The sequence below is a fragment of the Alosa pseudoharengus genome, unplaced genomic scaffold (assembly GCF_046254945.1).
Source record: "Alosa pseudoharengus isolate Yale_2024_CS ecotype anadromous, Long Island Sound unplaced genomic scaffold, YU_APseudo_1.1 YU_APseudo_1.1_scf_18, whole genome shotgun sequence".
Taxonomy (NCBI): domain Eukaryota; kingdom Metazoa; phylum Chordata; class Actinopteri; order Clupeiformes; family Clupeidae; genus Alosa; species Alosa pseudoharengus.
Window position 1 is genome coordinate 21,020,572 of NW_027468650.1, and position 16,016 is coordinate 21,036,587.

Below are 16,016 nucleotides of genomic sequence, written 5' to 3' on the forward strand. Positions count from 1 at the left end.
CTTCTTTGAAAACAAATAAATATTGGTGAATCAAAAACATGGTCATACATAAAACACCCAATCCCATTCCCAAGAAGAAAACATATTTGAGCTTTCGTGATACGCTCAGACACATACCAGAGAGGGGAAAAATAACCAAATAAAGACTACAGACAATAAAGAGAAATAAAAAATAACCCCCTCTCAAGACAAACCACCTGCACAGTGTTACGGTGAGACTGAAGGGGCAGGCCCACGTTGCCAGGCTACTTAGGGTCAAAGGTTACTTTCAATTTTAACAATAGCACTGACAACCCTTTGGATGGAATTAAAAGCTCAAAAGTAATAAATGATGACAAACTGTAAGGGAACAAATAGGAACATGAGTAAAGGGCGTCCCTCTGCCTCTTTTTCGCTGGCAATACGCGCTTTCTGTCTGTCTGTCTGCATATGTCTGTCCGTCTTTGTGTCTGATGGCTTGTGTACACACCCTTATGACTCACAGTCCTCTGCCGCTGAACAGGCGATACTTTTCCAGATTTTTCCACCTCACGCGGGCCGACTAGCTGGGACGCAGACGACTCGCACCTCTCGGCCAAAACACAGACTACTGCGGGGCTTTTTATCTTTCATCTGTTGGTAACTTTCTTTCAGCACGTGAGCTCTATTGTGGCAGTGTGCATGTGTGAACACTGAAAGAGATGATCAACATCATAGCCACAACAAAATAGAAAAATGCTGTGCATGTGGAGCAGAAAAAAAAATGGCAGGTCGTGCCATGCCAAGCCGAGCACAGAGCCGGGTTTGGTCTACTGGTCTCCTGTTGCAATGCTTCTGCACCAGCATACCATACAGTTCGACCAAAAAAATAAAAAATGAAAAGGGAATCAAACTGATCCTGCTAAGGAGAATCTGAAAATGGACAATCTGATATGTTTTTATAGTGTTTTTGTGGTAGTAATTGAGTGTGTTTGTTTTCTGTAGTCAAAGCTTCCATTTCTATGACAACAACAACTAATTCTGCGTGATCTCTCCTCAAAGAATATCGTGATCAGGTATCTTCAACAAATGAAGGGAGTTGGGCTAGCATTGGGGGAGCATGCAAATGAAAACTCCCATGCAGACAGTTAATGGATAATTCGGTCCTGACAGATGACATAGCCTCTGGTTTTCTCCTTCAGTTGGTCATGAGGTCATGTGTATGTTTTCCACGGATAGCGTTAATGTTTTAGCGGCTTTGCGATAAAAATAATGTGAACTTGGGACATATTTTTTTCTGATGGCTGAAGGAGATCTATGTTCCTATAGTGTACTGTGTGTGTGTGTGTGTGTGTGTGTGTGTGTGTGTGTGTACGCCTGTGTATGTCTGTGAGTGTGTCTGTACGTAAGCGCTTGCATGCCCAAGAAAAGTGGCTATGCACGTGTGAATGTTTTTTTTCCCTTTCAGAAGATGTCTGTTTCCTACTGTAGATGTACGCGAGAACGTGGTGGTGGTTGTGGTGGTGTTGGTGGAGGTGTTAGACCAGGGAGCAGTAGCCCCCACAGCTCCCCGGTGCCACGTCCTCATCCTCAGCCAGTCGGACGCCTCCTCTCCCCTCGCTCTCCCACAGGCCAGGGGTCTGAAGGATCTTCTCCACAAGCTCCTCAAACGCACACTGGACACCGTCTCGTGTCTTTGCGCTCGCCTCTGAGAGGGAGAGGAGAAGAGAGGAGAGAGGCAGAGGGACAGATAGAGGGGAGGGGGGGTTGAGGAGAGATCAAATGGAGCAGGATAGAGAGAGAGAGAGAGAGAGAGAAGAAAAAGGAGGGAGAAGAGAAAGAGAGGAGAAGGAGGAGAAGAATAACATCCATTAGTAAATTCCATACAATTCATAAGGCATAACAGAGTGAACGGTGACCTTCATGTTGCACTTTTTTCTGCATGGTTCACTTGCCTGGGCTTGGCAGCAGACCACTTTATGCAGCTGAAGCTTTCATGCAAGACCGATGCGGCCACTCAACTCCCTTACCCCTCGGCCATAACTAACGGATAATGTGGAGTGGACTGGAGTGGAGATCTTAACGACTAGAGGAGCTTGAGGATGAAGAGGGCACTGGAGACGGTGCTGGGTGGGCCCCAGGAGAGCCAGCGGAGAGGCTGAAGGATAGGAAAGCCAACAGGACGGGATGGAGGAGGCAGAGGCATGGGGGGAAAAACGCTCAGAGCCCCACAGAAGGGAGTGTGCCCTGTGATTGGCTCGGCCGCCTAAAGCAAGGGGGCTTAGTGCCCCAGTGCCATCTGCTTATGTCTTCAGCGGACTGCCCTCATCGATAGCCCGTCTAAAAGACAGCTAATTTAGACAGATACGTGCTTACACAACATCTGACACACACACACACACACACACACACACACACACACACACACACAAACACATGCACACACACGTGCACCAAGTGTGTGGCTGTGCCCTTCCATCTTGGAGGAAAAGACGTCAGCTTAAGATATACACAGCACGCTCGGCTTGGCTCGACAGAACTGCCAAAATCGGAGAGGTCTGAGGTCGGCCCGGTGCGTCCCGGCAGAACGCGGCGTTCTAAAAGCGGATCTGAAACGCGAGACGGAAGCACTCTAATTTCAGTGTCACAGTGAATTTTTTACTTAATCCCTAATTCCTGTTTGACGCTTCGAAAAAGAGATGACCTCATCTATAATGCTACGTACTTCATAATGTAAAGTGCAGGCCACTGTCAGAGGGACAAGCCAACGGCGCTGCCTGAAGCAAACCATGAGCTGGAAGAGGAAGCAGTCCGCTATGAAGGAAACTCAACTCCTACGAACCTCGAGCAGCTCTCGATGTTCACAGTTCTCGCTAGCTGCCACTAGAGTCGACCGCTGTAGGAGGGCCACAAATCCCTTCAAAGTGCTACCAATACTGAGAATAACTGGTTGGTAGGGATGTCTGTCTTTGGAAGTCCCATAACTGCTGACTTGTTTCGCATGGATTTGAAAGTTGTGGTTGCTAATTACTAAGCCAGCAAAGATCCTTAAGACATTTTGAGGGATTCCAGCTGCCACCTACTTGGGCATCTGGAATAGTAGACATGCCTTACAAATCTTCAACCTGACTGTCTGCATTAGGTCTACAGTACATAACAGTATGCTTTAATGTTTGATTCTCACACACATTCAGAAAGGAAATCTGCAAGTATATATTTATCTGCAAATCTTCAGGCCTTACCTATAAACAGCATGGAATGTTTGCGTGCAAACTTGAGTCCTTCACTTCTGTCCAATTCATGGCCTTCCTGGGAAAAAAAAAAGATTTTTGAATTCCTTCTAGGCATTAATCAACACTACGGAAGCCACATCATGCAAGTTAACTATGGCACAATGGCACAACGGCACACTTACTTTGTCGATTTTGTTCCCCACCAGCATCTTCACCAGGTCATTTCTTGTGCAGTACGTCTCCAGCTCATTCAGCCAGTTGTCTAGTTTGGCAAACGTATCTCTCCTTGTGACATCATAGACTGATTCAAAAAAAAGAGAGAAAAACAATGTGTTTACGTCTACAAAGACGACATGACACCGAAACACAATTCGACCAAGCCACAGCCTTCAGCTTGCTTTTGTCCACACAAGCACGTCCCAAGGACCATCAGCATGGCCTACAGGAACAGGAGTTTCTATGTCAGTATATGCCTGTGATCACTAATGAAGTGGAGGAAGGATACTCATGCTGATACACTCCATTCATTGTGTTTGTGTGGAGTTCATGTTTGTATTGGCCTTGCCGACTCACCCAGTATGACTCCCTGAGCTCCTCTGTAGTAGCTGGGCGTGAGCGTGCGGAAGCGCTCCTGACCGGCAGTGTCCTGAGGAATAACACAACACAGACTGCTCAGCTTACTATGACAATATCACAAACACAAATACACACACACACACACACACACACACACACACACAAAATCACACAATCAAACACATACATATTTCTTTCACAAACACACACACACACAAAATCACACAATCAAGCACACACATGTTTATTTCTCACACACACACACACACACAGTCTCAGATCTACTTTTTGAAAATGCATCTATTGCAATACAAAAAAAAAAACAAATTCATTCAAAGTCGTGCATCATAAAATGCAGACTCCACACAGGGAGTATTATGCGACACACAGTTATTTATTAATCCTCCAAAAAAACAAATCTGATCACGATCCAATCAGAATAAAATGTACTGTACTTTTATAGAAATATTCTTTCTCCATGTGACTGAATGTGCCTACATGCATAGGAAATTTGATTAAAAAAAACAGCTGTCCCATCGGTATCTGAAATGATGCCATTCCACACACGAGTAAAATATTTCCATTTGCTGTCCAGTGGAGTTCAAGTGTGGACCTATATCGCCCCCTGCAGGTATCTGGACTAAATGCTCCAAGGATCATTCACAAAAAGCAGACACAGAAACAACAGCATGAGGGGAGGCTTCTCTTCTCACTCTCTCACACACACAACAAAACAACATACACATACACACTCACCCAAATGGCAAGTTTTGCCCTGTTGCCATCGATCGTGAGGGTCTTCACCTTAAAATCCACACCTGTGACGCAAAACATAAAGGTAAGCAGTAGGAAACCCAACACTACCAGGGTGATAGAACAAGACAACAAGACCAAACACGGCTTAGACAAATAATAATGGGGGCATCTCGCAAAACAAGTTTAGTTAGCTAAAGAATCTCTTCAGTGTCAAGTCCTTGACACCAAACCACCTTAAATTCTGGCGTACAAGGGCTGAAAGATTAATACATTTTTAATCGAAAATGCAATTTCAATAATACAGTTAAAAAATAACGAAGACTGCAATGCATCATACAGCTTGAGACTATAATTATTTGTGAGTATTTTACCAAAAATTTTGTACAAACACGCCATCAAAGGTACTATGCAAAACCTGTAAAGCACTTGCTGGCTCCTGAGGCAACATGACAAACATTTGAGAAAGTAACACAGGCAGCAGCAAGATGAATGTACAGCAAAAAAAGCAGAAGTAGTGCTGAGGGGTATTTCACAAAGGCAGAATTAAGACATCCAAGATAAGTGATAAAGCGAGGTTTGACATAGCGTTGTCTGGTCATCCTAGCTCAACTCGTTTCACTAATGCCAATCCAGGATGAGTAGGAGCGACTATGTCAAGCCAGGTGTAAGTAATTCAGGATGTGTGCGCGTTCTCGTTTCTGCTCCAAAGTGCCAACGGTTGGAATAAAAAAGACGCGGAAAAAGCGTCATTCACACAAAGGGAACAACGGCTTTTGACATAGACTAACAATTAAGTGAAGTTGTCCTTTTTGGTATGGGGAATCATGGCTATTTCTGTAAAACAGCAGGAGTAGGCGTGGTAGACCAACTGAATGCAAATTTACGTATGCACCCACGTGTGAGTGCTTCCTTGTCTCGGAACGCAACGTCAATAAGAAAGCGCTTGCCACTGCAAATATGCACATAGTATGATATACCAATATTAATATTGTAGTTGAAAATACCTTCGAAAACTTGCCCCTCCACTCCCAATCAACTACAGTAGGCCCTAGGCTATTCATCAAACGTCTATCAATAAAATAAGCAAACAATGAGGCCCTATAACCTATGTTAATAATTATAAGGCTATCACAATTAAAATAATAACCATATGGTGGTAGGCACACAATCTGTTTTGTTTTGCGAGCAAATACATTTAGCAAATAGTTTATAAATGGAATAAAGCTCCTTAAAAATTAGCATAGAGGTCTGATGTGAATGACAGCTAGCAGAACCAATAAGACGACATAATTACCATTAGAATTAACTTAGCTTGGCTGTTAGCCTGGTCGGGACCAGGCTAGGTGCAGAGAATAAATCCCCATGGTAACTTATGTGCCATCTCTTTTGTGAAACCAAGTCAAGGCTAAATTCATCCAGGATAACCTAAAAATCCCAGCTTAATCCCTTATCTAGGTTTTGTGAAATACCCCTCTGGTGTTGCCCAATAAGTAAGCAAATAATAATAATAATATTAATAATAATAATAATACGCTTTATTTGCATAGCACCTTTCAAAGTGCTTTTCAAAGTCAAAGTGCTTTACATTTGGAGCACTTAGCACAATAATAGACAAATTACTATTTCAGAGTCAACGAACGCATTATATAGTGAATGCTGAACTGGAGCTTGACTTTCAAAAATTATATTTTCCCTAAGTTGTTCAGCACTACATATTATATTAAAAGTTTTTCTTTCGGGTTTGACAGACACTCTGCTCTAGTCTAGATAATGTGCTAATCCTGTATTGTGAAACCCCAGGTATTTTATGAATAAGTTAAATATTATTAAACACTAGTTTTCCTAGTCTTATATGTAGATAACAGACTGAAGCAGCCCTGGTATAAGACAGTATGGACATGCATCACAGCTGAATGACAGCCAGCATTAAGCCTTGGCAGCAGAGCCAGTGAAAGCACGACTGCTCTGATGATCATATATATTCGCTCTCTCTATCACACACAAACCACACTGTCTCAGACACATGCAACACACATTGATTCTATTCTTGAAGTTAGCACAAGGAGATGGGGCGTGCTCCTGTTGAGTGATTTTACAGACGTCTCTCGACAGTATATCCACAAGACAGGCCATTCAACACTCACTCAGGAGCACAGAGAAGAGAGATTTAATAATGGATCAGGTGATAGTGCGTGTGTGTGTTTGTATGGGAAGGACAGAGAGAAAGAGAGACCGACTGTGCGTGCGTAATAAATAAAACGAGGCGTACTGTTACCACAATATCTCAGAGACATGTTTTAACCATTGATATAAGTATGACAGATTGCCGGACAGGACACCTATAAAGGGCCCCAGGTATAACTCTTCTGGTGGGGAGGGCCGGCGCTTCAGCAGAGCTCCATCTGTTTGCTGTGGCCGTCAGCGCCGTCACAGATCAGCGCATCACAGCCAGAGGCCATGCCCACTGGAGAACCACTTGTCCTGCTACCCGCGCAGGCACAGACCTCGCCCCTCCACATTACACCGAAAGATCCTCAATGACTTCCTTCTCCTCCTCCTCTCAAATGGCGGGGGCTGTCTGGCAATTCGCCATGTCTCAGATTATTGGCAGACTGATGAATCTTATCCCTCTATGTGTATTTTTTTTTTTCCTCAGTTGAGTTATTAAAGCTTTTTCAGGGTCGCCTGGGAGAGTACACAGAGACCTTGAGACAGGAGGCTCGTGTTTTAAATGCGTGCAGCCCCACAGTCGACAAGTGCGCTTTACTGGGCCTGGACAGGAAGAGCCAGCTCTCGGTGAAGCCATGAAGAGCCGTCATCTCTACCGCAGGACACCTGATTTATAGCACTCCTGCTCTGACCGGGCTGTGGCTTTTGTGTGCGTGTGTATGTGCGTGTGTGTGTATGAGTGTGTGTGTGTATGTGAGTATGTGTGCCCATTATCCAGCATAGCTTAAGCGCGTCTGCACGGGGCCTTTTTAAGAAATACTGTTTAATGTTTTTACCGGGAACGACGGAGCGTCTAGATGACTGAATGTGAAAGAGTTTGTGTGTAAATGTGAGAAAGGGAGTGAGATTAAAGGACAGGAAGAACGAGAGAGAAAGGGAGAAAGAGAGGGACAGAAGGAATAATGTGCCGTTGTATTCCACTGATAAACACTCACCAATTGTAGCTGCAAGTTCTGGATCAAATGTGTCATCGGTGAATCGCAGCAGAAGACTGGAGACAAGAAACAGAATAGAAAGAGAAGGATATGAACATGAGTGAAAAATCTGCACACTGGAGCGCCAATTGAATAGATGGTTTAATCACCACATGTGTAATGTTTCGGGGTACATTGCCCTTTTCTTGGCAATGTGGCCCGAAATGTTACACTTGTGTGCCCCTTGCACAAATTTGAAAGATATGAACAAACAAAACAGGACAGTATTTCACAATTCCTCATAACCAAAATGACCATTGACCAATCATAATGATATGCAGCGCTTCTTTGTACTTAACTGTCCCCACTAACCCTACTCTTGAGGACAATTCCTTACAGGCACCCTAATGACCAACATTAGGCTGAGGGCCTACTCAAATACATTTGTGTCTTCAGTAAGAGCAACAGACCAAAGACTCTCCGCAGACTCGCGGCCAACAGGGCTTCCTTTACACTATAATGGTGATCGGCAATATTAATGAGCGCTACCTTGCAGCTACCTCTCCAGTTTCCCCCCTCATTCTTTCTGTCCTCTTCTGGTTTCATCTCTCAACTTGACAAATTCTTGTATTTCCGTGAGCGCACATACGAGACTGCGCATTTGATTAGATGATCCCTCTCATTTCCTTTCCAGCTGTGGCACAATTACTCAGCCGCCATGCAGAAGATAAAGGTCAACCTGCTGACTTGCCAGAAATGCTCTTCATATTTACTGGAAACGGGATAGTCTACTACTGGGCTAGTTTACGCCAGGTGCACCAATATCACAGAGGAGGCCATTAAGAAATGGCCGCTGGGTTTGAGACAGTGAGGCAATCACTGGAGTACATCCAGATATAAAACACCTAACCTAATATGTAGATGAGTTCCCTTTAATTCTCTTGAAGTCGCACCAACTGGGGAGGATTTTATTGAAGATTTAGCACTCCCCTTTAGAGATGGATGTGAAGCACACCTACTCTTTCCAGCAGCGGATATTGGAAAATTTGAGAGTGAGATCAAGTATTTAGTAAGGTAATAAAGTGCGGTGGATAGAGTATAAAGACTCCAGAGAAGGACAGAGGGAGGGAATGTAAGAAATGTCTAATCCTACCAAAGCTTCCTATGGAAGACCTAGCCTAGCTGCTCACAGACACTTTACATTTGCAGAGAAGAAAATAACAGAGATTTATCGATGTTGCTGTCAATTTGTGAAATGTCATAGTCTACATTTAATTTAGCTGTTTCTGGCAAAATTACTAAGAAATCCAGTAGGCTATAAAATAAATTACCATGGGTCAATAAAAAAGGGGTTAACAGATTCAACACATTCCATGAAAATTTATGAAAGCTAAATAAAAAAAAGGTCTGCAACATATTGGCATAATCTATGCCTAGTAAATGACCCAGCATAATGAAAACACTGAATTCTATCACAAAGAGAAATAAACCAATGTCTTGAGTACTTAACTCACATTTGTGTTGCCAATACAGTACAAGTACTTAATAAGGCAGTGGCCTACACCTAGACCTATCTTTACCATACAGTTAGTGTGAATCATAGTATGATGAATCAAGAGGACAGGTTTATTTCCAATAAATGCACTCTAGTTATAACAAAATAAAATAAAAATAAAAATAATAACATAACAGTTAAAAGTAAAATAAAATGCACAACAGGACAGCAGGCCATTTAAAAACAAATCAAACATTCATATATCATGTATGTTGCTTTTAAGTAATCATTTGCATGTTTTACTGTTTTTATTCTGTTCTATTGTTTTTACTAATGCTTATTTATTTACCACACTACTTTTTTCTTTTTTTAATTAATATTTTATTGGCTTGTTACCTCAACTTATTTTATTTCTATTCTTTTAAAGAAGTATTTTCTCTCCTCCTATTATATTTGTTCTACCTATGTGTGTACAATTAATTACCTCTCTGTCTTACCTGTGAAGCACTTAGGGTCAACTCCTGTTGTTTTTAAATGTGCTACACAAAATTTTGCATGAGTAGGCTATATATATGCGCACCTGATGTCAACCTCAGGGCATCCCTACGTCACACTTCGGTACTCTATTGCCAGAATCTACTATTAGATTATTATAGGCTAGGTTTGTATCTCAGATGGTTGTTCCAAGAGATACCCTCCATAAGGTAAGCTAACTGTCTCACAATTGGCACCATTTCTCAAATGTCACCAAATGTCATGATAAATTGGTAGTGTGTGTAGCTTCTAGGTCTATTTACACGCTACTTGTATGATTTACACATGCATTCTTAATTTTATTGATGGTCTACTATTTAAGAATAAAACTACAAAATCTCTTTATGGCCAAAAAATACTGTGTGGGCTTACACATTTCAGGAATACGGTAACATAAAAGCCTACACGGAAACTAGTCCCATAATGTGCTCCTCTTCACACACATGTCCAATGGCCTTTCAACGGCCACCCATCAATCCAGGTTCTAGTAGCCTGGTAGCGATAGATTGCGTCTAGCTTTTATTTGGTAAAATAAATATGTGCCGTTTTCTCCACTGAATGGTAAACCTGTCACAATATCACCATTTATTTACTTTGAGTAGCATTAGTAGCTAGCTTCGAAGCTAACCTGTTTGTCCAGTCTAGAAGACTTCTACACACACTAGCTGCTAGTATGACAGCAGCAACTGATGTGAGGGAAGCCATAATCAACAACACACACACACCACTGTCAGTCACATATCTGACCAATTTAGGCATAATGTGAAAGCTTTTTAAAAGTTAGCAAACTTAACCGTGTCATGACTTCGCAAAACCACACACACGTGCACACACACACACACACACACAGGCTTTTCCCAGAAAGTGTTCAGGATCAGACAGAGCAATATCTGCAACAGCAACACTGGTGTAGCACGCTACTAGAGCCCGTCTACTTATTAGACATTCTCTGACGCTAGTCACGCTACCTTGATTAAACATAACTGATGGAAAACACCTTAACGTTAGCCACCTGATGCTAAACACTGACACAGCCTAGCTGAAATTACATTGATCTAAACACCAACAAGGAGGACAAATCTTGACTTGACCTTGACTTTCCAACACCACTTTCTCCGATGATCAATATTTTCAGCGTTGTAAGAACGTCGTCCTCCATGTCCGTTTAAAGAGTGAAAAATAATCTACTAGAAAAACAAACCAACTGATAACAAACAACAGTCGATGTTTCTTGTTTTCCTTTTCGCCTGAGTTGAAGTAGTATACCGAGAAAAAGGCTCATCACTGCCCTCTACAGTATTGGCTGCCCTCGTCAACCACTTTGCTGGATATTGAATAATGTAGTGGGGTGGCTTAGCCTAGTGCACAACGCACATTACCGGGTGGTAAGATCACCACATTTTACATGAGGCTTCTTTAGGACCTAGGCTTCTGAAGGATTTTAGCCAACAGAGATTTTGAAAATGTCCACACAGAGCACAAAAACACTTTTGATCAAAAGGTGAACACAGGTGATTATAGCCCACAAGCTTTTGGCTATAGGCCTACAACTTGAAGTGTCACATTAAGCCTCTTTGACCTGATGATAATGGTGAGATAAAAAAATAAATAAATAAATGCATAAAAAGTTTTGTAAAGCATTGTAAGCTGTAAGGGCTATAGGCCTAATGTTGTAACTCTTTAGTGCCGTCATTTGTGGAGGCCTTATATCAATCATTAAGGCATGAATTCTTCATTACCCAGAACATGTTGATAATGCTTTATGGATACAGAAGTAAAGTGATTTGGATATCCTCATATATCAGAAATAGATCGGATAATGTTTTAGGGACAACATGTTTTATAAATCAGACATGAATGCTTACAAATTCCTCTCAGGAATAGAACTGTTTGCTAATGAAGTGGAGATTTCTGGCACAGAATATGAGGAAAAAACATTTTGAGAAAACACTTATTGAGACATGCATTGTGGTTGAAACATTAAAGGTTGTATCAGCAATGGCGGGGTAACTTCACTTCTGTTAACGTTCAAACAAAATAGAGCTGGCCTACTCCCTCCCCCTCCCTCCCGTGCAATTGAAACTCTCCTGAACGCGCATCTCGTCGGATATTGGTTGAAACACTCTTTATTTTGCCTTTGAGTGGTTGGCAACACTTGTTGGTAGCAATTGTTTTTGTGTGCAGATCTCAGACCCTAGGCTGCCTACAGAAACACACTTTTTTGACGGCCTGCTTATGGGGCGGGCAGCTAGCGGATCGTTAGGAAAGATTAGATGAATGTGATAATTTATGTTTAGGCCTGCAATCGCTGATACAACCTTTAAGACTCAAATAGACAAAGTGTAATACGAAATGCCTAAATGTGTATTTTTTTAACATTTTTTTTTGTCTGATTGAATACATTTTATGGAAGCAAGACAATCTAAAATCTCAGAGCATGAAAAAAGTGTTGTTGCCATACTGTCTCCCCTGGAATGCTTTTACAATAGGCTTGAAGGACTTCTCCAACATGTTGAGCACTTGATAACCTGTCCTTTAAAATACCCCCCCCCCAGTACAAATATCTTTTTTTGTTTTATGCAAATTAGCCTACTGCATTTTTATACAGATAATGCATAATAACGAACATAACATATCAGAAAAACTTGCAATACAACATTTTTTTCCCTTTATGTGAGTAAACAACTGGCCAAGTTTAACATATAGTTACATTTTTACCCTATTTACCTGTAGTGTCTCACCTTTATATGAAATGTTTTTTTTGTGCTCTGTGTGGACATTTTCTGTTAGGCTCTTAGGTCAAAGAAGCCTCATGTAAAATTTGGTGCTTTTATCCACCCGGTAACAGTAATTTCACTGAGCCACATATAAAGTGCATGCTTTTTTCCTCAATCATTTTGGAGGGTCATAGATAAATTTATTGCCAGCAAGGGATGGTCACGTCTACTTTGAATAAAGCTACCAAAGCTCCTCCAGAGGCCCCTTAAATAAAATAAAAAAACGAACAGTCCCTATTAGGCTCTCCATTGATCATACACATGTTGAGCGAGCTATCCGCGATTCTGGATGGCGTCACGTCCGTTGTTATTTGAACCAAACAGCTAAACACCAGCAAGCAAAACAATTTTCTTTTCACTGATATGAGCAGAGATGTGATTACCCTTCAACCCCCCAGCAGGGTTTGCTGTGGTAATGGGAGTAACCTTTAAAAGATAAAATGCATATACGTGAACCTGATGGAGCAAATTGCGAAACGCATTGTTCACGCCAAATAAAGTCAGCAAAATGCTCTCCATTGTGCAATGTATACTTTTTGACTTTTTAATAGTTATACTGCACACCATCAGCACCTGGACGAATAAGGGCTGTGCACAGGGATTTTGAACCTTGATGGATTCCCTGAGGTGCGTTTGTAAAGTCTGCAAAGGTTTCATTGTCATCAATAGCATTCCTGGTGAAAGCCTTTTAAGCTGGAAACTGAAAGCCACAGGCATTCTCTTCTCTTAAAGCAACACCAAAGCACTTTTCCTGTCGCACGCACGCTATTTGTTTATCCAGCACTGGCTTTGGAAATAACAAGGTATACAGACAAGGTAGAGTAGGTTGCATGATTTTATGAAAGTATCATGTATTGCGACATCAGAAGCAAGTCAAATTTGTAGTTTCTTATGTCTCATTCCATCGAACTACAGATCCGCTACCCGATCTGGCAAACTTGCATAGTGCGGTTATAGCCGATAGAGGGTCGCAAATAGAATGCAGAAGTGCCGTTCACCCTGTTACGAGTTGATGAACCACTGAAACGATTTTGTAAACAATATTTTAAGGTACAAAAAACTCTTTGGTGTTGCTTTAAGGTTTCTCCACTTTGAATGTGACAGTGCCATAAGGGGCACAATGACATTCTTGCACTGAGCATGATTTAATAATCATTTCACTAAACCACCTGACTTCATCATGCACAAATAAATCCGTGTGGGCTAGCCAGTGCTCGTTTTGTGTAGTGATGGTCGGGTGGTGGATCAAAATGTGCAACCCTTCAACCACCCAGCAGGGCTCGTTACAACCACTATGGTAATAAGCACATAGAACACAAGCCAAACGGCCCAAACAGCGATGTCACAACAGTTATCCGACATAATCTTTCACAATTCACATATTTTCAAGTACACAGACATGTGAGGAAAATGTCAGGATCTTACCCTGACCCAGAAACTACCCATGTGTTAACTGTGTGATTGCATTTCAATTTTGCTAGACTTCTAGGGAGTTTGTGCCTGTGATGCATAATTTTGCTGAATTCCTAAATAACTGTATACCGGTATGCTACAGATTTTTCCAGATTTAACACCACCTGGATCCAATTCAATTGTGATCTTCACTACCATGATCCAGTTCAATATGAGGCCTATTGCAAGTAGTGGCTAGGTATATGTTCAAGAGAGCATTTTGTGAGCATTCATTCAACAGGATGTTGCATTTTGTAGTAGATCATGTGGACATTGAAGCTGCATGGCACATAGATTAAACCTTGAAATAGGCATATATAATATTGCAAACCAAGCAGGAATTATTTATTGATTCTGATATGTACACAAGTTTAATGGTTATGGTTATGGTTATGGTTATGGATTTAGCAGACGCCTTTGTCCAAAGTGACACATAAATACAAAACAACATAGTAATATTTAAAATTGAACAGGGAACAGATTAAAATGTAGGTGAAATATAGTAAGGAGAATAGTTGTAGTACACAATAATATCAATTCAATCAATAGCCTAATAAAAAAGCAATGTAAAAAAGGCAAAGGCAATAATAAAACAATAATGTCAATTCAATCAATAATATAAAAACAATGACATGCTAAGACTACATTAAGGAGAATATCAATAATAAACAATAATGTCAAATTAATTAACAGCCCAATTAAAATGAAACAACATTATATAAACCATAACACATAAGCGCTTAAACAACTAAGTATATGTTGAATAGGAATGTCTTTAGACCCCTCTTAAACGACCCAAAACTACCACAGGAACGGAGAGCACTGGGCAGTTCATTCCACCAACATGGAACCACTGAAGAAAAGAGTCTGGAATTAGACCCAGTTTTCATGACTGGTCGACACAACATACGCTCACCAGAAGACCGCAGTGGGCGGTTGGGGATGTAAGGCTTGATTATTGAATTAAAATAACTAGGAGCAGATCTAGTTAGTGTCCTATAGGCCAAAGTGAGAGATTTAAATTTAATTCTGGCTACTATAGGGAGCAGTGAAGTGCATTATCAGGATGAACAAATTACAATATATTAATGCAGACGGGTACAGAACATAATGAATCAGATCATTAAATGAATAAACATGTACATGAACCAATGCATGTACATGAACCAATATACCAAAACTAACAGAACTGGGATGCAGGGGATTCTGTAAAAACATGCATCCTTAAATCACATGATGCTATGTGTACAGCCCTGCTTTAGTTGACAACAAATACATTTCTGAACCAAATAAATATGCATTTGACTGACACAGGTGATTGTGAAGGCAAGTCAGGGTCAGAAATTACTGTAAGTTACATAGTGATGAAATGTTTGGGTCTGTCTGGTGTGGATGGAAAAGGCTCATCATGTTCTACCACTGATGACACCCAAACAACATGGCATACCTAATGGCACAGTTTTACTTTTGCGTTTAAATATTGTAACCCATAACCAGGATAGAGCGGCTGAGTGAATGTGGTCTGGACATTGTGCAGGAGGGTCATTTTGTCACTGCAGATGCCATAAAAAGACAGAATTCCAGCTTTGTGATCCACATACACTCCAATCATTCTGCTGGGTTTAACATTGAGTTCCGTCTCCTCTCCATTGTGTATGAAAGAGCAGTCAGTTGAAGTGCAGTATAAACTCCAAGAGTGTTTATTGTACCCAAACCTGGCCTGTTGGTCTGTTCCCTTCCTGCAGATCTCTTTGTAGGATACTGCTACAGAACCTCCCCAATGTCCCCGATCATTGGGCTCCACTCCACCTCCCTGTAGCATCTTCCAGTCACAGCCTCCTTACACAGCACCTGTGGCAAATATTCAAATCTCTCTGGATTGTCAGGATATGACTGTGTCTTAAGTTTAAAAGTGACTTCATTATTACTATCAGACAAATGAAGTCTTGGTTGTGCTGTGTTGGGATCTAGATTGAGTTGACACTATGAGTTGTCATTATGAACTCTGAGGTGAGTTTCACAGTAAGAGGACAGACACACCAGACAGGACTTGACTGCCTTTCGTTTTCTCCCAACGCAGACGTCACATTCC

General features: G+C 41.4%; 1 protein-coding gene across 1 annotated transcript; it reads right to left on the reverse strand.

Annotated features, from left to right (window-relative positions):
- Positions 1–1,354: 1,354 nt before the first annotated feature.
- LOC143131099 (ras-related protein Rab-18-B-like) lies at positions 1,355–10,937 on the reverse strand. Its single transcript, XM_076290498.1, has 7 exons — positions 10,787–10,937; positions 7,688–7,743; positions 4,524–4,585; positions 3,765–3,837; positions 3,374–3,492; positions 3,201–3,267; positions 1,355–1,666 (listed from the first exon to the last, which is right to left on the reverse strand). Exons 1-7 carry the CDS (start codon positions 10,852–10,854, stop codon positions 1,497–1,499), a joined length of 615 nt encoding a protein of 204 aa, XP_076146613.1. The 5' UTR covers positions 10,855–10,937; the 3' UTR covers positions 1,355–1,496.
- Positions 10,938–16,016: the final 5,079 nt, after the last annotated feature.